Source organism: Astatotilapia calliptera, chromosome 14, assembly GCF_900246225.1.
Source record: "Astatotilapia calliptera chromosome 14, fAstCal1.2, whole genome shotgun sequence".
In the NCBI taxonomy this organism is placed as follows: domain Eukaryota; kingdom Metazoa; phylum Chordata; class Actinopteri; order Cichliformes; family Cichlidae; genus Astatotilapia; species Astatotilapia calliptera.
The window spans coordinates 1,235,974-1,260,000 of record NC_039315.1 but is presented as its reverse complement, the minus strand read 5'-3'; the positions used below and the strand labels follow the sequence as shown (position 1 = coordinate 1,260,000).

General features: G+C 47.8%; 1 protein-coding gene across 7 annotated transcripts in view; it reads left to right on the top strand.

Annotated features, from left to right (window-relative positions):
* exoc3l2b (exocyst complex component 3-like 2b) overlaps window positions 1–24,027 on the top strand; it is a 36,658-nt gene that overhangs the window by 3,324 nt on the left and 9,307 nt on the right. For 2 of the 7 annotated variants that reach the window (XR_003274481.1, XM_026193087.1), the window contains exons 1-3: window positions 4,374–4,633; window positions 15,750–16,247; window positions 16,648–16,871. Coding sequence is in view for 6 of the 7 variants with exons in the window: in XM_026193087.1 (XP_026048872.1) it covers window positions 15,787–16,247; window positions 16,648–16,871 (685 nt within the window). In the remaining variant the exon portion in view is untranslated. Of the gene's footprint in view, window positions 1–1,208; window positions 1,406–4,373; window positions 4,634–12,080; window positions 12,091–14,378; window positions 14,425–15,749; window positions 16,248–16,647; window positions 16,872–24,027 lie in introns of those variants that run through there. The other 5 variants (XM_026193088.1, XM_026193093.1, XM_026193090.1 and 2 more) reach the window with 4 other exon arrangements.

Here is a 24,027-nt window from a genome sequence, read left to right as displayed (position 1 = left end):
AAGAGTTTCGATTCTCGACTCCTTGGCCGGTGAAACTGGAAGAAACAGCAGCAGCAAAAACAAAACCACACTGACTGTACGGACTTCTCTCTTTGTGCCCCACTGACCTGAAACCAGCTCTTTTATTAAATCTGCAGCTGCTGACTCGGCTGCGCAGCTTTCCCTTCACATTGACCGTTTCACAACGCTGGTGTGAAATTTTGGAGAGTCCGGCGCAGATCTGGAACAAGCTGAGACGTATCTGTTTGAGTCATCGAGCTCTTTGTCTCTGGGATTTTCTCTCATGAAACTTGCATCCAAAGATTCGTCCACAGTGAAGATGATCAACACTCACGTATGACATTTAACACAAACATGAACCATCTCAGCCAGGTTCTTATCTGCAGCTGATCCAGGGTGGTGGGGGGGACAGGTGACTCTCAGGGCTAACACAGAGAGACAGACAACCACTCACACCCACACCCACAGCCCGTTAGCCCAAGCCCACGCATGACTGTGGGAGGAAGCCACAGGAGAACCCAGCCAGCCAGTGGATTCAAACCCACAACCTTCTAGTGGCAGCAGTGCTGACCACCCCGTGCTCCTCCTCACGGTGGGATGGGTGATCCTCGCTCTCTGCTCAGATTTAAGTTCCCACTCCCCTGATGGAGCTCCTCCCCCTCGCCGTGTCTGCGATTCTTCCACGACGCTGTGGAGGCCATCACAGAGCAGCCAGCTGATCTGAGATCAGAGAGAAGGACTGATGCTGAGCTGCAGTTTGATCAGATAAAGGACTCACACAGTTTTAAAGGTCGGAGACGTAAGAGTTACCAAAAAGAAGCACTAAGGAGGTTAATCGGGTATTCATCGACCCTCAAACATCTGTGAACATCTGTGATTGATCATTGACAGCACATGTCATCATCATTAAAGGATCCAGGAGGATAACTGCACACGCTCAGGAACACTTCCAGAAACCAGCGTGGAGGTTACAGCTCCATCATGCAGAGAAGAAGCCACATGTGACCACGATGGAGAAACAGCCTCATCTCCTCTGGACCAATGCTCCTTCAAAACTGATCCCAGGTCAGATGAATCCGGTGCATTTGGCCGAAAACTGGAGCCACGTTCTTGTTCTGTTTATAATTATTTATTCCACATTTGTGCGGCTTGTCGACGTCAGCTGGGTGTGAAACAACGTTTAACCCAAACCGTTATCACCTCATAAAACACGCGGACTTTCTCCTCCCATGATGCGTTCCAGGTGCCTCGGAAAACTGAGCTTCTTTGCTGGAGCGAGTCGTTTCAGGAAAATGAAACAAGGGGAAAAAAAGGAACGACTGATCCAGAATGTGTTGATCAGAAGTGAGGAAATCATGGAGAATGCGGTGAAAGGTCATCTGTGAGTGAGGGCAAGGTCACCGGGGTCAGTGTGTGTGTGTGTTTGCTTTGACTTGTGTTGAAAGCAGTTAATGAGTACTGTGAGACCTCTTTTGTGAGGTGTTTACCAGCTGATGGATGACTCCCAGCCAGGAATGTAACACACACACACTCGTTTTCATATATTAGCGGGGACCTCTCATCGACATAGTGCTTCCCCTACATGCTCACCATAACCATAACCTAACTGTAACCCTGACACTAAGCCACACCTTGAGCCTCAAACATTACCTTCAAACTCGTGGGGACGGACACTTTGTCCTCATAAGTGACTTTTGGTCCCCACAAGTATAGTAGCATGTCAATTTCTGGTCCTCACAAAGATGTCTAAACACGTACACACACACACTTCAGAGGACATTACACTGACTTCCATTTGCTTCCTGCAGACTTCAGACTTTCCCTTGAGGTCTAACTTTAGCTCTCGCGTTCTTGGTTTAGTGAAAAACAGAAAGAACAAAGGAAAAGTCCAACAAAGAAAGAGTAAGACAGGAAGTGAGTGTGTATGCTGTTGAATTAGACATGAAAAGCTGAGTGTTGGTGTTTCTCTCCACCTGTGCTCATGCGTATATACTCGCTGTGCTGTTCCAGCAGCTGAGGTTGACCTGATCTGTAAGCTGCACAGTGGAGCTGGTGGTGTCCCTGTCAGACTGGAGGCGTGGGGGGAGACTGCTCTCAGTCATTTATTTAACAAATATCCTGATAAAACTGCACCAGACACACAGATTTAGACACAAAGCTAAAACCTGAAGGGGGGTTTGTGGAGTAAACAGTCAAAGGTTTTCCTGCTAGTATGAGGTGAGAAAGTACAAACAGCAGTTGCACTAATGAGACTAATAAGACTGTCACAACACGCTTCACATGTATTAAAGATCAGTGTGTTCCAGCAGACGCACAGTCTTACGTTCATGCTTCAGCTGTGGCCAATCATGGCCTAAAAATCAAGACAAGCTAACGTTTAAAACAAACCAGAGCCGACCTGATTGGCTGAGGGCGGCGGTTTCAGAGTTCAGGAGCTACAACCTCAAAGCATCTTTTCCAAGCGCGTGAGAGTCTCATCAGCAGCTTTCATCTGCAGCAGGACAGGAACTGATCACATATCCGTGCTTTACTGAAGCAACTGATGAACAGTGTACACGCACGCACGCACGCACACGCACACACACACACACACACACACACACGCACACACAGTGTGATTTTGTTGCTGCTGAATGAAAAGTGACCGTTTTCTGTGAGGAGGCAGCGTGACTTTGAGAGTGAAAGTCAGAGTGTGACTTTAGGCAGACCTGAGGGGGGAGTGGCCTCGAGCGGATCGCTCTGTGTGTCGGTCCTGAGGTGAAGGTGATTTCAGCCCGCTGGGCTGAGTCCGAGGACTCTCTGGTGCTTCCCGTCTGTCTCTGCTGCTGTGAAAAGTCTCCAATGCCCCAAAACAAACACGGGAGAGAAACGCAGCAGCACACACGGAGCAAACCGGTGATTAATGTGTTTGGGGCAACAAATCCACCAGATCAGGAACACAAAATACAAATCTACGGAGGGCCAGGGGGAAAAACATCACATCTGACAAAAAACAAAAGTTCCAGCATGAATTTAAAAGGTATCGACAGTTCTCCTCAGCCACAGGGGCGCGGATAGGAGGGGGGCAGGGGGTGGCACCGCCCCCACTGAATCGTGATACCACAGGATGAGAGCGAGGATAGGACCTGCAGGAATGTAACTGAGTACTTTGCTCAGGTTTAATGTACTTGTACCTCATTTAGTATTTCCATGTTATACTTACAGCGTTTCCTGCATGTCCTGAGTATAATCACTGCACCTCGTGGAGCTTTTGTTGCTTATTATTTGGCAAAACAATTACATCAGAATCAGAATCAGAATCAGAATGGGGTTTATTGCCAAATGTTGAGCAGGTTTACAACATTAGGAAATTGCTGCGGTGCTTCAGTGCAAACATGCTGTCATAAATAGCACTTAAATAGACATGGAAAAAAATAAAAGTAGGGATAAGAATTAAAAGTGCTACGTGGAAAGATATGTGCATGAGATATACATGAGATATATACATGAGAATAAGAATTAAGAGTGCTACGTGGAAAGATATATACATGAGTGCAGGTGGTGATCAGTGCCAGACATGGAATGATGCAGTGACACAGCGTAGGGTCATGTGTTAGTGGTGGGAACAGTCATATGGTTATTGTTCATGTGTCCAACAGCAGAGGGGAAGAAACTGTTCTTATGGCGAGAGGTTCTGGTGCGAATGGACCGGAGCCTCCTGCCTGAGGGGAGCAGGTCAAACAGACTGTTGACTGTTTGACCTGCATTATTATAGACCGAGCTACTGAACAATAAGTCATTAAAATAATTAGAAAATGCTGAATTAAAGATATTTGCACTTTAATAAATCAGAAATTCTGATACAGTAATGCCATATATTTACTTTAGTTACAGATGTGAACAGTTTGTTTAAATCAGGTCTAAATGTTTTTTTCCACTTTGTAAAACAATCCTGAGATCATGTTTAAATTCTTATAGTTTTATCTTGTCACATAATAAACAGGACCAGGGCTGCATACGTGCTTCAAAACTCCAGTTTAATACAATTATTCAGTATTTCGGACTAAATATTCAGTTCCTGTAACCCCCCCACCCACCCCCCGTGCTGCATTCTTGGCCTCTTTGTTACGCTGTTGTTGAGCCTGCGGTGAGCGGGATGAAAGTGCTGATGGTCGCACATCAGCGGGACGCTGCCGAGTCACCGGCGAGTCTGATCGCTGAAATGAACAGTGTTGGTTTGTGTGCCAACTGTGACGTCAGCACAGTGTTTATGACCCGCAGCACCCGACCATCATCATCTTCATCATCATCATAACAACAGCAATTATAATAACAAAGTCAGTTTGTTTTCATGGATTCATTAGACTTGTGTGTGTGACACACGTCATATATGATATTATCACAGCGATAAAGCGTCAGCGGTCTCTGACCTATCACTGCGCAGCTCCCGTTGCGATTGCGAAATTTCCGGCCGTGCCTGAAGGCAGCACCCCCTCCTCCTCTGTGCGTCTTCAGTCCCAGAGCCGCAGCTTTCTCCTCAGAGTGAGTCGAGCTTTTCTGCGCTGTCTCTTCGCCCGGTGTCCGGCTCCTGGACGCCTCAGCCCGGCTCCTGGTGACAGTGTGACCCGCCGCTCCGCCACCATGTCCCCGCGCTGTGAGTAACGAACACCCGCTGATGGAGCAGCGGACACGGAGAGTTTATTATCTGTTAGAATGATTTCAGATGCAGAGAAGTGAAAGTTTTCGGGGTTTTGAGCAGAAACTAAACATGACTGAATCTAAAGTGAAGATTGGATTTAATTTATTCGGATCGATCAGTGATATTAGAAAAGACAGGAAGTGACACTTTGTACTTGGCAGCCGTAAAAGTGAAAAGCAAAGACTTTTAGCTGAAACTGGATTTGTGGGTATTTGCAGTAAATGTACGTGCGGCCCATTATTGACGGTTCCTGGCAGCTTGTGAGTCTGCTTCTTTAGAGGTCAGCTGAGGTCAGAGGTGTTTCTGCTGCACTACAGCTCCCTCTGAGTCCTGAAGCTGCAGTCCACAGTCTGAGGTAGCAGGTGTGACCGTGGCAGGAAACGTCACTGATTAACTGAGTGCAGGTGAAAGATTGCTGCAGATCACAGGTCCACGTGAGCCTCCTGATGTCTCCGTGGGTGTTGTACAGCTCACTGGGGGACTTTTTCGTGCTGCTCTCTGATTGGCCTGAGGCTTCTGCTCCTCCTTACATGTGTTTTTAAAAATTCTTTGATTTCTTTAGAGCAGCTTTGCATGATTCAGAGTTCAGAATAATCCTTCTATTTCTTAACCTTTGTCCGAAACCACCTGTTTTAGTTTTAGCCCCTCCCATTACAACCACGGGTCCTTTGAAGCCAGCTTCTTATTGACTCTCTCCTGCAGGTGTGCCCACGGATGACCATATCAGGGGTTGCCCCTCTCGGTGACGCCTGTGGAGAAGTTAGTGTTTAGAGCAGTTACACCGACCCTGCTGAACAAAGATTTGCATCTGTGCTGATTACAGAGGACTCTGTTTAAACCTGCAACAGCGTTTATTTTCAGTACAAACAAGGTGAAGTCAAACAGCGACAGGTACAGAGCAGCGTGATCACACGGCGTCACCATGACGACAGAGCCCAGCAGTGTCAGAGGATACAGGCTGAAGCCCCGCAAACTCAGAAGTCAGTGAACGCAGCACGTTCCTGCTTTTTCCCATTAGTGCTGCAAACAAACAGAAGAATGCAGACTGATCAAAGTCCAGGCTTTGTCTTTATTTGTCCTTCACACCTTTCTTTTATCGTTGCTTCACCTCCCTCCTCCTCCTCCTCCTCCTCCTCATCTTTATTCAGCTCAGTTGTTTCAGAGGCTGAAACGCTGCAGGCTTTTAATGAAGCATTAAGAAACTGTCCACTGTGATGGAAACATGGACGCTCCTCCCCCGCTGCTGACTGTCACATTTTAACTTCCTGTTGAGCCATGTGCAAAAACAAAGCAGATATGACAGATCTATGAACTTCAGTTTCTGTGCGAGCCCTTCTGCCCTGCAGAGGAACTGTTTTGACCTTTGACCTCCCTACTGTCGGGCATCCAAACTGCTGATAGCCTGCTGATGACTCCAAGCTGCAATCTTAACCGAGTAGTTTTTTGCTCACAGCCAAACGTCGAGTAAAACAAAGTAATAAAAAACGTGAAGACCAAGCCTGAAAGCGCGCCAGCTCTCCGGACGTCTGATAAAGTTTATCGCCGCGTATATTAAAGCTGCTCAGTTGTGGCAAACAGCCTAATCACAGTGATTTGGTCGGTATTGCAACGTCCGTTATTTGACGTGATTATTCATTAACCCAACAGGCAGATATGGAACTTAAGACGCTTCCTTTCCAGGTATTTCTTTTAAATGTGACTCAGACAGCTGGAGTGCAGGTGGAGGAGGGCGCAGGAACACATACCTGTGTTCCATCTTTTGCACATCTTTGAAAACAAGGTTCTTTTATTTTGAAAATTCATTATGTGTCTGGCTTCCTGTCCTCCTCATCTGCTCTGTGCAGGCAGATGTGCAGATTTGTTTCCACTGATACTGCAGCACGTCTGATGGCATTGTGACGGTTGTGTTCAGTGTCAGGTCAGCTTGGGTGGGTTCTGGTTCTCAGGCTCAGACCAGTGAGTGTTTTTCACCCTAACGTCCGTCTCGCAAGGCGGAAAGGTCACCTGCAGCTCCGGCTGTTGGAACAGTATTCGAGGACCTCGGTAACGAGGGATCAGGGCGAGAAACATCAGAGGAAACCGCAACACTCTTGCTCCACCAGCAAAGGATCTCGAGCTGGTTGCCTCCCAGTGAGGAGGCTGCTGGTTAAGCGAGTGTTTCTGCAGGTGGGCGTGAGAGAAGGATACAGGGACCCTGTGATGGATTTTGATGGTGATTATTTCTGATTCGGAGTTGTTCAGTTTCAGGACATTAGCCTACATTCATGCTTTTAACTGGCTGTTGCTGTGATTGGTTGTTTTGCTGTCAGGAGGTTTGATCGTGTGCTTTAAAAGGCGTTTGCTGTTACCTGTGGACGTTCGTCTGGATGAACTGAAGCAGTTGGTGGTTAACCAGATAACCAGACCATGTAATGGTAACCAGCTGCTAACCCACTCCTGCTGCTACCTGTTAATACGTACATTGTGGTTCGGACCTGGATATTTAGCTAAGGTTGGAGCTGGTTTAAAAAGTCCACAAAGTTTCAAACGTGGAAGCAGCTCAGCGTTACCTGCTGACCGTCCTTCACCTGACCCGTAACAATTAAACAAATAAGTGCTTTAAGAGGAAGTGCTGTCGTCTAACGACATAACAACCAATCAGAGCGTAGCTTTCACCCCACTGATCCAGCTGAGTGCTAACCCTTCAGCTGTTGACTCATGAGGACACAGTGAGCTGTGACCATAAACCAGAACTATGGGAATTCAGGCATGTGCAAACAGACTGACGGGTTAGATGCTGGCCCGTGGACGTTTTATTGGTCATCAGCAGCACAGGCACACCTTCGCTGAGCGCTCATTCAACTTTGACCTTAATAAACTTAAACCTGAGCGGTCCAATCAGCGCAGCTCCCGCAGCATCAAGTCTGCACACGAGCCGGAGAAAAACGTCTGGGAAACTGAGTTAAAGGATGATGGATTTGGCTCCACGCAGGCTGTTGGGTAACATGATGTTGGGGGGGAGGGAGGGGGTGATTGCCAAAGTAAAACCAGAGTTTGAGACTTTCTGCTTCGATCTGATTCGCCGGAGCGCAGCCATAAAAGCTGATTCGTGCTTTATCGCCACGAGCTGATTAAAAACATATAAAAGAAACAAATATTAACAGGGATTCAGATTTAAGACTGTGACTTCTAGAAGACACGAAGGTCAAACCAAAACAGGAAGTAAACACGAATAAGCATCCAGTTCAAAGCTTCTCTACAGTTTTCCAGCTTTTAGATGTCGTTTTCTGTGGATCCGTGACCCTGTTAAACATGACAGAGCTGATCCTGATCTGAACTCAGATCTCTCACACAGGTTGCACAACAGCCATCTGTAGATAAAAGTGCTGATGATGTGGGCTCAGGTGTCTCAGGTGTCAGATTCAGTCTGGCATGACAAAATCTTCCACCTTTCAGAAGATTTGGCCAACACACTCACATTCATCTCAGAGTTTTCATTCAGCCTCCAGCAGCTGTCCAGAGGATCAGAGATTTCTGCGTTTATTACAGCTTCGAGCTCTGACCAGCTGTCGTCCTGGAAACCTTCTCAGTTTGGTGCAGCAGCAAAATAAAAAGCTGCTTTCCAGATGTAAAAGAACAAAAAAAATGAAAACGTTTGAAAAGCAGCTGTGAGTGAGATGAGAAGCACAACACAGGAAGGTCCAAGCTTTCAAAATAAGAGCGATAGGACTAGTACATTAATCATGGATGGTGGATTAAAAAAAATATTAGTTGAAGTCTGAGCATCAGTTTGGTGACAGAACATCTGGACAGCTGGAGGCGCTTTAGCCGCTACCTTAGTGAGTTACTAGTGATTTGGTTCAGTTCTTGCTCTTACTTTGCATTAATGACCAGCTGTGGTCACACTGACACCAATCCCTTTATTAACTGCTCTGTTTTAGAGTTTGAGTTCTTTGAAACCAAGCAGACAGAAACGTTACAAACTGCACTCGTTTGCAGAGACGCGCGACTCGCCGCTACTTTATGTGCGATAAAAACAACTCGACGCTCCACCTGCTCATCCAAATATGCTCAGGTCTGCCTCCAGACCCTCCATCGGGCTGCTGCATCCTGCTTTTAGTCAGAAGCTGCAACCGTAACATCGCTGATGCATGTTTTTAGCATCCTGCTCCGTTTAGTTTGGTGAATGAAAGGCTTGAAAAAGCCTTTTTAAACCATTGTTACCTGTGTGTGTGTGTGTGTGTGTCTGTGTGTGTGTGTGTGTGTGTGTCTGTGTGTGTGTGTCTGTGTGTGTGTGTGTGTGTGTGTGTGTGTCTGTGTGTGTGTGTCTGTGTGTGTGTGTGTGTGTGTGTGTGTCTGTGTGTGTGTGTCTGTGTGTGTGTGTGTCTGTGTGTGTGTGTGTGTGTGTGTGTGTGTGTGTGTGTCTGTGTGTCTGTGTGTCTGTGTGTGTGTGTCTGTGTGTCTGTGTGTGTGTGTGTGTGTGTGTCTGTGTGTGTGTGTGTGTGTGTGTGTGTGTCTGTGTGTCTGTGTGTGTGTGTCTGTGTGTCTGTGTCTGTGTGTCTGTGTGTGTGTGTGTGTGTGTGTGTGTGTGTCTGTGTGTGTGTGTCTGTGTGTGTGTGTGTCTGTGTGTGTGTGTGTGTGTGTGTGTGTGTGTGTCTGTGTGTGTGTGTGTGTGTGTGTGTCTGTGTGTCTGTGTGTGTGTGTGTGTGTGTCTGTGTGTCTGTGTCTGTGTGTCTGTGTGTGTGTGTGTCTGTGTGTGTGTGTGTGTGTGTGTGTGTGTCTGTGTGTGTGTCTGTGTGTCTGTGTCTGTGTGTCTGTGTGTGTGTCTGTGTGTCTGTGTCTGTGTGTCTGTGTGTGTGTCTGTGTGTCTGTGTGTGTGTGTGTGTGTGTGTCTGTGTGTCTGTGTCTGTGTGTGTGTGTGTGTGTGTGTGTGTGTGTGTCTGTGTGTGTGTGTCTGTGTGTCTGTGTGTGTGTCTGTGTGTCTGTGTGTCTGTGTGTGTCTGTGTGTGTGTGTGTGTGTGTGTGTGCAGTACTTTTCCTTCATGCTGTGAGTGGGACATGAAGCTGTGCTGAGTACAGCCATCATTACACGGTCAGCTCTCCACAGCCACCTTTTCGCACACACAGGTTTTGGGAACTGTGACGTCTTTTTCAACATTTCGTCTCCACCTTTTCCTTCATCTCCACACGTAGAAGCAGCTTCATGAAGCAGGCTCTGGTGTAAATATTCCATCGTGTGTGTTTTTGAGCCGGGCTGCTCTGATAAAAAGAACTTTATGGCTCCAAAGTCAAACCCAGCTCAGACCGGCTGGGCGGGGCTGAGCCACGGTCATTACTTCACAGTTTTAAAGTCCAGGATTGCGTGTGTGTACGGGTGGGTTATTATCATGTAGCTCACAAAAGTAATAATAAATAAATCGATGGAATTTGTCTGAATTCGGTTCCTCTTCCTGCGCGCACGTGCTGCCCTCCTCAGCAGGAAGCTGTTTAACAGTCGGGACACAGCGAGGCCGGCGTGCACTCTGAGCTGCAGCTGCAGCGATAATAAGAACAGGCTGCACAGGTTAGCCTGCAGGCAGAGGACAGAAAAACAAGCCAGCGCTCCACAGATCGCTCTGAAACTCCAGGACACCGCTCGGGACGATTATCGAATTACCGTCACATAATATAACTGCTCTGATATGAGGTCACGGTTACCCACACTGCATCTGTCTCCCATTAAGGAAAAACTGTCAGCTCAGCATCGTCTGTGAGAGAAAGCAGCTGTTCAGAAAAATGTCCTCCCTGCAGAGAGGAACGTGCAGCTGGGACTGAAAGTCCTGCAGCAGAAGGCGCGTCGGTCACACGCATGGCAGCGCGGGGGTCGATGTCGGCTGACAGGAAGCTGCTGGCAGTTATGTTTACAGCGTCGCTGTGTATGAACCATTAATGTAGGAAACGAGGCAGCAGAGGTTTGGACAGTGCAGGCAGGGTGGTGTAGGTGGAGACGAGTGTCAGGGATGGATAGTGATGGAGAAGGTGGAGGCCGAGATGAAGACGTTCAGATGTTTATTGGGAGTGAGCGGCATGGACAGCACCAGGAATGAGTCCATCAGAGGGGCAGCTCAGAGTCCGAGAGGCTCAGATTGTTTGCACATGTGCAGAGGAGAGAGGGTGGATATGATGGAGCTGCCAGGCAGGAGGAGAAGGGGACGAGCTCAGAGAGCGTTGATGGAGGGAGGCAGATGATCCGCTGGGGAGACATCGACAACGAGAGGAGAACTGGCCTGTGACTGGACCTCATTCATGTGTCCCAGTAAGAGCAACCTGCTGGGCTCGACAGCTGGTTTTCTCTTCCGTCCAGCTGAAGTGCAGACTTCCTCTCACATCACTGAAATGTCCTAAAGATGATTTCCTGTCTTGTTGGAAAACTGACGGCACCCACTGAGGGAAACTCCTCCCGCTGTGTCAGCTGACCGGCTGCAGCTCTGTGGGAACGCCGTCAGCCTGACGTCCAGAAACACGGCGAGAAGCTCCCGCATCAAACTGGCCACTTATCATTCCAGTCACTGAGCAGCAGATTCCCAGTAAAATTCCACCTCCGCCTGCTCACAGGCTCACTGTGTGTAAACACAACATGGATTACTGTGTGTGTGTGTTCACCTTTTGTCCCTTTGCAGAACAGAAACAAATGAAACACATGAATGAGCAGCGTCCCCGAGCAGACTGCACGACTGTAGCTGCTCGCGTTAGCTAACAGAGACCGCTGTGACTCCATCTGGACCCAAACGATCGTCTGTGGTGTGAACGTCCTGCTGATGTCAGCTGTAGCTTCTCGTGTTTGGGCTGCTTTACAGTCACAGTACTGAGAGCAGCAGTTGTGATCGTGCTCAGTGAAACTGTCAGCTTGTTGCCTTTGAAATGGTTGCTTTGAGGACTGAGACCAGCTCTGCGGTTGCAGTCAGTTCCTGTCTTCAAAGCGTCTTCAGTGCATCAGGATGGCAGCAAAACGGGCTGCGATTGAAGGGGTCAAGATGGCATCTGCATCCAATCAATAGCTGCGTCCAAATTCATCCTCCCAAGGCAGAGAAGACTGGAGGTTGTGAAATTGGACGTTCTAGCCGCTGTCTGGGTGGAGTTGAGTGAACTCGGCCGTCTGCTCCTTGCTATCTGAATATAACAGGACGCTGGAGTAAACTCTCGACCGTCTCTCACTTCTGTTCAATCGGTTTTCTGTTTGACGTTTATTCAGCTGTGTGAAAAATAACTTTAATCTCAGCCAAACAGATTCACTCAGGAACAAATCAAACACTGAAAAAAGCCAAACAATAACATTTTAAGTTATCTGAGTGACGTATACATCACGTTTAACCTGAGTAGTGACAGACGGCGGTGGGTTTGAAAACGATGAAGCCGGGAGTCCGGTGTTCTCACCCCGGTCAGCTATCGAGCGGGTGGGTAACAGATGTCTTCGAAAACGTCGAAGCACTTTTGCAAACATGTGATGTCCTGATAAATCTGCAGATATTTGATGTTTACACAGCTACTGTCTCGCCTTCAAATGTGTTAAGAGTTTATTTTGTGACCCAGAAAGACAAATAAGAGTAATTTTAAATAAGAGTAATTTTAAATAAGAGTAATTTTAAATAAGAGTAATTTTAAAACTGCCGCCAACGTTGGAAACTGGACTTGGCTGGGCCGCGCTATGAATTCTGGGATAGGTCGGGCCACGAAGGACACACCGACCCATCCTTCAAATGGGTCGAGCCGTCGTCTCGTCGCTGTGACGGCCTCAGGAGGATGCAGCCCATGAATTTGGTCACTTGGCGAATAACTGTCGCCCCCTGTAAGAAAGCTCGTGTTACTGTTCTGCGTCTGCAGTGGGAACAGATTTGTTCGTCCGTTCTCGTGTTTGGGCCGCAGACATCCAGTCAGGCATCGAGAGTTTGAGCTCAAAAACATGAATCGATGATGAATGTGGGCAGGAAGCAGGCGATCAGCTGCCGGCCCTTCTTATGAAATGATTCCTGTTTTTGGACGTTCTGTTTCCTCCAGCAGACGTTAATCAGCTGATTATCTACACAGTCATTAATCAGCCGCTGAAGGTCAGGGCTGAAGTCTGTGCCTCCCTCTGATTGGTTATCTGCTCCTCTTCCTGGCTTCCTGTCTGTTTTGTGACACTGAAAAGGTCGCGACTCCTTCGCCTCCACGTGATGCTTAAACGCCGCGTTGAACTCGTCCACACGTGTGTGTGACGACACTGTGGAGCAGCGAGGTGTCTCTGAGGATGTGATGGATGGACGTTTGGATGACAGGTGGAACATCTAATCTGTACTCAGCTGTAGTCTGATTGGCTGGTGTTTTTGCTCCTAACAGACTTTTAGGATCTAAAATAAAACAGCACAGACAAAAACAAGCGTCAGATGCTTCATCTGTGAGACCAGGTGAAGCAGCATGACGGAGGTGAGCAGCGGCCTTAACTCAGAGACCGCAAACAGAGCTCCAAAGCTTCAATCTCATGTGGGCCAAGCCAGTAAAACCAGTCGCGCTGCTCGATTCTCCCTTCCATCGCTGATTTCTGTGTTTGAGTTGGGCCACAGACAGACGTTAAAGAGCTGAATTAGGATGTGCACTCGGCACCTTTGTGTGGATTCTGTCGCTGAACGCACGTCTGTCTGTGTAGTAAAGTCAGTGTCCTCCCAAGTGATGGAAACAGGACTGTGAGGGCGCACTGGGAGCGGATGTTGTTCATGTTGTTGGTTTCCAGTCTCACCAGCTCAGGACACGCTGCTGCTGCCAGAAATAGACTCCCTCTCACACACACACACACACACACACACACACACACACACACACACACACACACACACACACACACACACATGTGAGGAAAACAGTGAAGAAAGCCAGCAGGCTGAAGTGGGAAGTGATTCAGTGGTGTTGGTTCCATAAATACCCAGCAGCCCTGGCGGCAGGCTCAGGAAACCGATGCGGAGCCCAGTGGCGCTCACACACAGCCTGTTTTCTTCAAGAGGGTCGCAGGGCATCGCGGAAGCTTCTGGACACAAACAATAGGAGCGGAAAGGACAACGATAGTGTGACAGGCAGAGGCGAGGACTCCTGGGCCCACGAGGCGGGGCCCGGGTACAGCCTCCAGACCGCCAGGAGCGGGTTGGCAGGGGGACCAGCGTCGGATCGGGGGTTGGGGGGTGGTCAAACACGGAGAAATCAATTGGTGTGAATGTTAGGACTGTTGTATGCAGTCTATGGATGCAGCTTCCCGTAGACTGCATCCAGGTTGGCCGATAATCTGGGATCAAATCCAGTTCAGGTCCTGTGTGTGTCCATGTTTCAGTCTGAAGGAAGTCTGCTTCAGTTTTCAGCACAGACGTGTTAAAATCGCAGGTGGAGTTTACAGAGTGGACATTAATGAGTGCCACGCTGGTCGAGGGCACATTTAATCATTACAGGGTTTCCCATGAATCATTACCGAGCGGCTGCCTGTTAATGTTTGCAGAGTTTATGAGTCTTTGTCTTCAGGCTTTATGGTTTTGGGAACATGTGACACCAGCTGCTTTACGACAGGATCTGCTCGCTGTCATTCTGCTGCCGGGCTTACCGGCGCCTCAGACTGCTGACATTATTTCAGAAGACCCCTGCCGGCCAATCGGAGAGCTCGATTTCTGTTAGAGCGTTCTGAAAACGTTCCTGAAGAGGTTCAAAGGAACCTGCAGCATCCATGATAGTCAGGTGTGTCCTGATGTGCGTCAGAGCACCTTCGTCCTCCTGTAAGTCATCAAAGCTGCTATCTTTGAAGAACAATTTATCTTCTGTTCTCTGACAGCCGCAATCTGAAAATCAGCACGACACTGGGCGGCTCTGGAAACGCGTCTCAGCGTAAAGACCTGACAGTTTTTCTCATCGGGTGGAAATGAAATATTCAGCCTTTTCTAAATGTTCCTGCATTTGTAAACAAATACCGGCACATGGAAGAGGAAGTCTCGGCATGGATGTCCGCTGGCTGCATCGAAAGCCCCAAAATATCAGCTGTTATCCCCAGAGGCAAAGTCCTGATATATCCGACGCTGCCTGCTTGTTTACGGGGTTATTCCTGTTGTCTGTCAGAGGCTTCCCCGCGGTTTCATGCAGGTTTTCAAAGTCTGCGATGAGTTTGAGCCAAAAAGAAGGAACCTGCGCCTCAGCCGTGTGGGTGTGGCCACCATCAGAGTCCACATTAAAACTAACTGTGTTATTATTGCTGTTTTATCATGTGATTATATTTATGATGCACACGAACCAATCTTCCACATCAAGGTCAAACTGACAGCTCGGGCATCTTCGGGTAGGAGGCGGATGTGTTGCCATGGTCACCGACCATCACAACACCGTGAGTGTGACCTCTGCGTTATCAGAGCAGCTGTCAGAGTGTAACCGACAGCCTACGTCAGGGTGGAGTCTTATCAGAGCTCAAACACTAAAAAAGTTACAAAAAAGCAGGTGTGTCCTTCAGGTGTGTCCCGTGGGCGATTATTCATCCTGATGAAACGAAATAAAATCTTCTGAACTTTTTCATTTTCAGCCTCAAACTTGATTAGTATTTTATTAGTATAGTGAGCATCCTTATCATATTGTAAAGATAAAGAACTAATATAATAAATAATAAAAGATGAACCTCAAATGTAATTTTCCAGTAAAACTAACAAGTTGATGAATAAACAGGTTTAATCGTGATTTAAAAATCGACGCAGTGACGGGGCGGAAACGTGTTTTTCTTGTTGCGCTGATATCAATCAAAGCGCGTTACGATGTTTTTCTTAATTACAGAGCATCAGCAGCAATGATCCGTTTCTAGCAGCTTATACGTCAGTAACTGTGAGAACGGGATTTGTGCGATGGTTTTTCTGACGAGGAACGTGAGACACAAACAGCAGACTCTGGTCTTCGCCCACCAGCAGGGGCTCTGGAGCCAAACTGGTTCCTGTTTGGGCCTCTAACTTCTGACCTGTACATGATGAAAATTGTGACGATGTTTGTAGCTGAATCTGGTTTTGCACAATAGCGTTTTAATACCATCATGAAGCTTTGACGCCTCCCCCCTTCCTTCTTTTACCAGGTCTCTCCCTCCCTCTCCCCCCTCCCCCAGCTCCATCATGCCCATCTTCAAAAACCTCCCAGTGCGCCTAAAAGGCGGTCCGACTCTAGACAACGCCCTATTCATCCGCAGGATGAGCCTCAACATCACACCCCGCCATCATAACCCCTTTGACAATGATGACGACAGTATCCATGGTAACGGGGGCCATGGCAACCACTGGTCACCCGGCAGCTCCCTGCTGGACGGCGATGTGCCGAGGGACCGCAACCCATTTGAGGATGAGGAGGATGAGAACGAGGCCAACGAGGGGAAAAAAGGAAGCGGAGGAGGTTCGGTGAAGGGTTCCTTCAAGTTCATGTCCCCGCTGAAGAGCCTCGGGAAGCTGGGGAAGAACCTGAGGATGTCGGGAAAGAGTGCCACGCTCTCCCCACAAGGGTCGCTGCAAGGGTCGCCCTCACCTTCACCTTCTCAGAAGAAGAAGAGAGGAAGGAGGAGTTCTGAAGGAAGTCTGCTCAGGTAAACGTGGGATTAGAGTAATGGCGATGAAAGATTATGAATGGGCTGAGTTTGTAAGGACGAAATGAAGGATTCACACTGACATTCAATATAGAAGATAAGAACTTGGAAGGGCATTTGTGAATGTTTAGATAGGAGATTACAGGGATCTGTTAGAGGAATTAAAAATCTGTCAGTGTAACGTGGCTCAAGGGGAAGGAGGATTAGAGGCCTTGATGTGGACGAGGTGGAACGATAAGCTTTCTGTTTTGGCGAGTTCTTAAGTTCCAAGTTCAAGATACAAACAAAAATTATGAGATTAGTAAAGTAAAAGTGTCAGCGGGTAGAGACCTCTGTGGGAACTGTGGCGGAGTTTGGTCCGTGACAGTCTCTGACCTTTCTCTTTTTGTCTTCACAAAAGGTTTGCAGGAAAATATCGTGACCCCTCCCGTAAGGAATCGTTAGCCAACGGTGAGCTGAACTGTTCGGAGAGCGAGGGCGACTCGACCAGCCGCCGCGTGTCCTTCATGAGGATGGTGGGCCTGGGGAAGACGAAGAAGGAGTCCATGACTGACCAGTCGTCCCAGGGTCCCGAGGACCAGTCGGTGCCGGTGGAGGAGGTTAAACCCAGAGAGCCACTGTCGGGTAAGAAGTCCTGGCTCAGCACGGCAGAGACACGAACTAGTTTTTTACAAATATAAAAACTTATATTAGGTTTAAGTTTACGGTATCAGAAATACCACGCTTAAGTCCTGACAACATGAGATCGACCCAAGATAATCAGATTACTTTTGTCACACGGTTTGACATGGTTCAGATGTCACTTCCTGTCGATTCCACAGCTAAAAGCTTCTATTGTTAGACTAAACACTTTCCAGTGTCACCACTATGACAGGACATTGTACCGGTGGAAGGAAACTACAGATGCGTTGGCATGTCCACCCATCCAAGAACAACTGTTTGTGTTCTCAGCTGTTTCTGGGGTTTCAGATTCCAGTGAGACCATCAGCCACAGTCAATCCTTCAACTTACTCCAAGCTGCACACAAGACACAGATATTCTGTCTCCAGACGTTTTCAGTAGCAGCGTTATCGTCCCGTTCACAGCCCGATCTGATCGGCGCATGTCGGCAGCCTGTGGCTATTTTAAACACGGACGCTGAAAATCAATGGATGGAGAGGGTCGGTGAGGAAGGTGATATCATGGCCAACTGGGTGACGCTGAGATGCTGTAACACTGGAATGTGTGTGTGTAATGTCATAAGTACTGGGCCGGTCATGGAAACTTTGTAAGGGCGTCTATTGTTTATCACACCCTGTTTACGCTGCCATTTGGTAATGAATGATTCAAGAGTGTGTGTGTGTGTGTGTGTGTGTGTGTGTGTGTGTGTGTTCTCAGTTCCTCCACACCCTTGTTTGTATGGTCAAACGGCTTCTCTGCTGCACTGTGTTTTTTTCATCAGCAGTTATTCTGTCAGTTATTTTCTCGTTCGTGAAGTTTAGAAATCAGTGAATGTTTTTGGCAGAAGGAGTCGCAGTGATATGAAACGTGTTGGACTCTGGAATTCTGGGATTTCGAGGCTGAAATTTCAGTCCAGTTTTATTTGTACAGCACCAAATCACAACTACAGTGCTTTATATTGTGATTTAGACCCTACAATAATACATACAGAGAAACCCAACAATCACATGACCCCCTATGAGCAGCACTTTGGCGACAGTGGGAAGGAAAAACTCCCTTTTAACAGGAAGTGTTAGGGAGTTTTTATTGTTTTATTTGCTTATGCTTCAAAAGTTATGTTACACATATTTCACCAGACACAGTTTTCTGAAGAAACAGGAAGCTGACCCTGTGACACTGGGATTTGGGACAGGAAGAAACCTCCAGCAGAACCAGGCTTAGGGAGGGGCGGGGCCATCTGCTGCAAGAGGAGGAAGACATGTCTGTGTTTGACTTTAGCTGCTGATCGGCAGCTCGTGCTGTTTGTTTGGTACCTGAGGATGAATTTACTGGGTCATCTACAGAAGCAGAACCTGCAGTCGCTTCTCAGATTGAGGTGAGCAGAGAGCTCTGGATGCTCAGGTGCGGGCTTGTTTTCAGATGCTGCTAAACCACCGTATCAGCGGATCAGGTTGCCGCTGAGTGTGTGTGTCTCTGAAAGTACAAATGGTCCTGACTCCTATAATCCTGTTTGGCAGTGAAACAGAACGCAGACAGAGCTGCACCGGGTCAGGCTGGCCTGAGAGAAAGAAGGACTTTACCTTTGCTTCTGTCTGAACAGACAGCAAACACCTGCCGATCAACATCGAGCAATAAAACACCTGCAGAGCAACAGTCGAACAAATCAGGACGAGCACAAACGCAAACTGAACACCTGCACAAGTAAAAAGGAGCCACAGAGCAGCTCGAGAGTCTCAGCCTGGATCTGTGGGAGCTTTCTTAAACCTGAAGGCTCTGCTCCTGATCAGAAAAGTGCAGTTGCACTGATTTGAAAACGTCACGGCAAAACACAAAAGTAGCAAAACGAGTTTGCTTTCTGAGGAAGAGCAAACAGTTTCACACAGCCTGTGCTTGGCTGTCGCGTCCAAAGCATTTGAATGCAGCGCAGCAGAAAGTGCCGCATTTCTCTGAGGTGTGATCCAGTGGAAGCACACAGTAGAGCGCTGCTGACCTGCTGCCTAATGATTTCCTGTGCTGAGTTCAGGTGCAGTCTGAGCCGTGCTGGGGTCTCGGCGCTGGTCCTCTTGGTTTGTTGTCTTCATGCGTGCTGGCTTTTTATCTAAGCATGCAAAGCTGGCAGATGTGCATCAGCTGCTCTGCACAGCAGGTATGCATCAGAACAGGGCGCCGAGCAACAGCACGCCACTGATCGCCGGCCCTCTGTGATTATATAACGCTCGCTGCCTTCGTTAGATAAGAACAAAGGCTCACAGATCGACACGTTTCATATAAATTAAGAAATGATCAAGTTGAGCATTTTTAGGTCCCAGCATGAAACTTTTGTCCCAGTAAAATAAAACGTTCGGCCTGCTGTGCTGCAGTCACGTCAACCTGACAGAAACACCGAGGTCACGGGCGCTGTGGTTTTTGTTTTCTTCTTCTCTGCGCAGGTCGGCTGACCTCTCTGTCATTCCAGGACGGTTACAGCATGTTTCTGGTCATGTGGACGAGGACCGTCTGTGTTTGGTTCTTCGAGAAAGTCGAAGCGTGTTCGCCTTCTGAAACTGAAACTCTGGAGTTTAAAGTTCAAGCTGAACGAGTTTGAATCGCTTCAGACTTCAGTGAACACAGAGCGACACGGTGCTACAGTCCGCTTTACTGTACATATATTTTACCACACTTTGTTTCTTCGCCAACAGTCCGGTCACCGTAGTAACGGTGATTGGAGCGAAGGTCACAAAGGGTTCGAGTAGTTGGCAGAAGGAGGAGGGGTCAGTAAAAGCCTCGAGGCCTCACAAAGGGGAGTGACGCGCCTTCATTACAGCCTTTTAGTTTGAAGGACTTCTTGGAAGTGACGGAGAGTGATGAAAGACCCGCTTCATGGAATTTACCCCTGACAAACTGCTGTGTGTGCTTCATTAATGCACGCTCATGTTACCGCTGCACGGCGGCTCCGCCGGCCGATTGTCGGCGTGTTGCTGCAGGCCTCAGGAAGAAGGTGAAATATGAAACAGGAAGTCCACTTTAATGAGTCTTAAAAGCCCCAAACACTCGATGCTCAGGTGTCATTCAGAGGTGAAGCAAGGACGTGTGAAGCTGTTTGGATCCACAAACACTAAAAAGCTCCCGTGTCTCCGCTCACGCTCACGAGGCGAGCTTTCACGTTTGAACACGAGAGTAAAACTCAGCATGTTTTTTTTTAATACGGAGGTTCTGATTGGTGGACGTTTTGTTTCATTGACTTTTTCTTTGATATTTGGCAGCGTCGCAGGGACGTCATTGACTGCCGTTCTCTTTGCTGCTGTCAGATTATGTATATTTTAGGGTAAAATTTAAGCCGAGTTTTATTGTCATCCCAACGATGTACACCCGAGTAGAGTAGGACGAAATCCTCCTGGATCAAAGTACAACTACACAGGAGTAAGATGTGCTTAGAAAAGAATGGGAATGAGACTAAATCAATACAATAGTCCACAGAGTGGAGCAGTGAAGCAGCCACGATGCTAGTGGCTTTCCAAATGCAGCGCAAGGTGTAGCCAATGACGCGCTCAGCGGTCGGCACAATCCTCTGCAGGGCTCTGCGGTCGGACGCGTGGCAGTCGCCTCAGGAAGTGCAGTCGCTGCTGGGCTCTTTTTATCACTGATGAGTCGAGAAAATAAAAGACTAACGTGAAAGTAAAGCAGTAAATCTAAAATTAGGACACGAGACGCGTCGTGGCCAACCATGAATGATGTGTTCATGGTTGGTGCAGGACAGTTAGAGGTTTTTCAGCGGCTGCACCATCCTGCTGACCAGCTATCAGCTGCTGGAGGACTTCCTGTCATTGGCCACAGTGGGCGGCTTATCTGACACCAGCGGCTTCACTGCTCTGCCAGCAAACACACACTTTTAACAGGAAACCTTGAGAGACTTCACAGGAAATCTGCACGGAGGCTGACGATAGATCAAAAGTCCATTTTCTTCTCTCCTTTTTCCATTTTTGTTTCTTTACTTGTCCAAATTGGATCTCTTCAGCTTTTCCTTGTTTCCTGGGATGTATCTCCACTGGTGGATATTCATATCAAACATGAATAAAGGTACTGAGGTGAGTGTATGTGAGCCCAAAGCACAGGCTGCTAAGCACTTAGTTTCCCTCGATTCCTTCAACTCTTGGATCTCTGTGAGCTCACAGAGGGAGGATGTTTCTAGCATGGCCATCTCAGATGCAAAGGCCCCACCCACCTGCTGTTCAGTGTGTGTGAGGGGCAGCAAATCAGAAGACAGTCATGTCCAAGAGGGAGAAGCTAAACCTGCTTATTTCAGACAGAGAGTGAACTCAGCAACAGTGACTTCACACTGTTGCTGAGTTTTATTTATTAGCAGCAACCTTTTTGAATTCAAATAAAGTTTGTCTGAATAAACAACAGTTGTTTCCTGAGCTGTCATGAAAGGTTTGGCCTGCGTCTGCAGGAAGTAGGCGGTCTGATCTGAATGCTCAGCTCTGCGTCTGAGAGAAACGCGACTCTCTTCGGTTTGACTGTGAAGCTGCTGAGTCGTGTCTTCAGTGACCGTGGGCATGAAGCCGGAGCAGATCTGCGACTGAGCTCAGGAGAAAAATGTGAAAACGCAGCTCAGATTACGCTCCACATATACAGACACAGTACTGCTACTGTTCATGCAGACAGACGTGCAGCACTACACATGAAAAGCACAGGAGTACACTTAATTAAATACCAAACGACACAGGCGCATATAAAAGCAGCTTCGGTTTCGCCTCCGCGGGGTTCACCGGGTTTCATCGTCCAGCAGCCAAACTGCAGCCGCGAGCTGGACGTGTTTTCACATCTGTGTAAAGTGAAACTAAAGACGCAGATGTTTCATCTTAAAATATGTGCCGCGTCTGGCGTTCAGCATCACTAATGTGGACACATCGGCAACAGCGTTCACACAATTAACATTCAGGGCTCACGGCTGGAGCCCCAGCAGCTGTGGGGCGTTCAGGGCCCGAATGACCGTGGGCAGTAAGGCTGGTATCAAGAGTAGTGGGAGGACCAATAGGAGGACAGCGTTCGATAACTTTAACCAATGGCAGCATCATTTTGTCAGGTATTGAATGGTTGTGTCCAGTAGTTGTGCCTTTCTTTAAAAAAACAACAAAAAACTCAGTTTTCCATTTTCTGCCTGTCTCACCTTATTACATCACACAGGTGGGGAGAAATGAAGATGTTTGATTGGTCGAAGTCGTGTCTGAACCAAACGTGGTAAAGAAGCTTTGACTCTGGGATCCATTCATCCCCAGCATCTGATGTGAAGTGCACTGTGACGTGGATTAAACGGGTTAGGACCACGAGCGGTGATGGAGGTGGTCGTGGTGGTGCGAGGAAGAGGGTGGAGGGGGGTGGGGCTTCGTGCATCCAGCTGGGAAAGATTTCCTCTAAAGTCTGAAAGTGAACAATGAGAGCTGTGTTTGAGAGGAGGGGGCACGGTGTGTGTGTGTGTGTGTGTGTATTCTTAATTATCCATTCACATGAGGACCCACTAAGTTTTGGACTGTAGTTGGTTGTTGGGACATTTTTTGGGGATGTTTCTGTATCATGAGGACGTTTTTATTCTCATACTGTACGTTTCAGTGCAGACGGGACATTTTATGGGGAAATGCAGGCACGTGGATCCATTTCTGCTCTATTGTTCACTGCTGTGACTTTTCCTCTCGGGGAGTGGGGTGTTTTAAAAAGTCTAAACTAGATCTGTGACATCTAGAAACAAAAGGTCCTTCGCGCAGCAGCTGAGCACGTTTACAGTAAAGGATACTGTGCTGTGGTTTCCTCAGTGCACAGATCACAGTATGTGTGTCAGGCAGGAAATCCACTATTTCCTCATCTATAACTTAAATGTGCAAAAAGTATTCAGAGAGTTCATGTTTCAGTCTCCCTGAAGTTAAAGACACACATTTGACAAGCAACCCCCCCTCCTCCCTGTGACCTTTGACCTCATCGCTGCTGCAGTTTTTACAAACTTTATTCCACCGTCGACCCAAAAACAACGAAAGACAAAAGTTCAAAGTGGGGATGTTCCACTCACATTGTTCTGCTTATAGAGATGATCTTCCTCTGGGCTTTCACTGTGTGTGTGTGTGTGTGTGTGTGTGTGTGTGTGTGTGTGTGTGTGTGTGTGTGTGTGTGTGTGTGTGTGTGTATGTGTGTCATCCTCGCTTCCTCTGCACATCTGAAGGGCCTCACATCCTCCTCGCTTTCTCCACACACAAACAAACACAGAAGGCTTTTATTTTGAAAGAGTGGCCCTGGAGAAGCCGTCTCCTGTGATGAAACAACTGATGCAGGAGAAGACCGAGTTTCCTGTCCTGCTGTGTGTGTGTGATGAATAACTGAGTCATATTTCCCCTGTAATCACACATGCAGTAATGCAGTATCCTCTGTGATGGACATTTTTTGCTCCACCTTCCGGCTGTGACCAATCAGAGCAGAGATAAACACTTTAGTTTCTGACCTAATTGTGTCTTAAGAGTTTATGCTGAGAAATGATTATTAACCGCGAGACAGGGCCGAGCAGTGAACGCAGACCAGCAGCAGCAGCAGCTTCACGTCTTGGTTGAAGTCATCCTGAAGGCTTCGAGTCGTTGTCTGGCAGCTCTCACAGGCCAGCGAGCTCACTAAGGACCACTGTAATGCACTGTGTCTATATCACAGAATAAATGTGCAATATTTATGAATATTGGAACAAACACTATATCAGTGACAATCAAGCATGGACGCAGACAAGCAGCCGTTCCACGCTCGTTTTCCGCCTGTCAGAGCGGATAAGCATGATGCAGCTCTGTCGAAGGGGAAGCCTCCCTCAGTGACATCAGCAGACGCTGACCTCAGAGCATTTTGCAAACTCCTGCAGACATTTTTACAGCCAATAAAAGAGTGAGAAACAAACATGTTCGCAGCCTGAACCTCGAAGCCTTCTGCTCTCCTCACCTAATTTCCCTTTCACGTCAGTCAATCGTATAAAGTGTATTAATGTTTGGAGCATTTGTTCTTTGTTGCGCAGAGTTAGGGTCCAGTTTGATGAGTGAAAGTTTGGTCTTACCCCAATATGACCGTCGGAGGGGCTCGTCTTCTTCTATGCATCAGAACTGAATCATTGTTGTGGTGA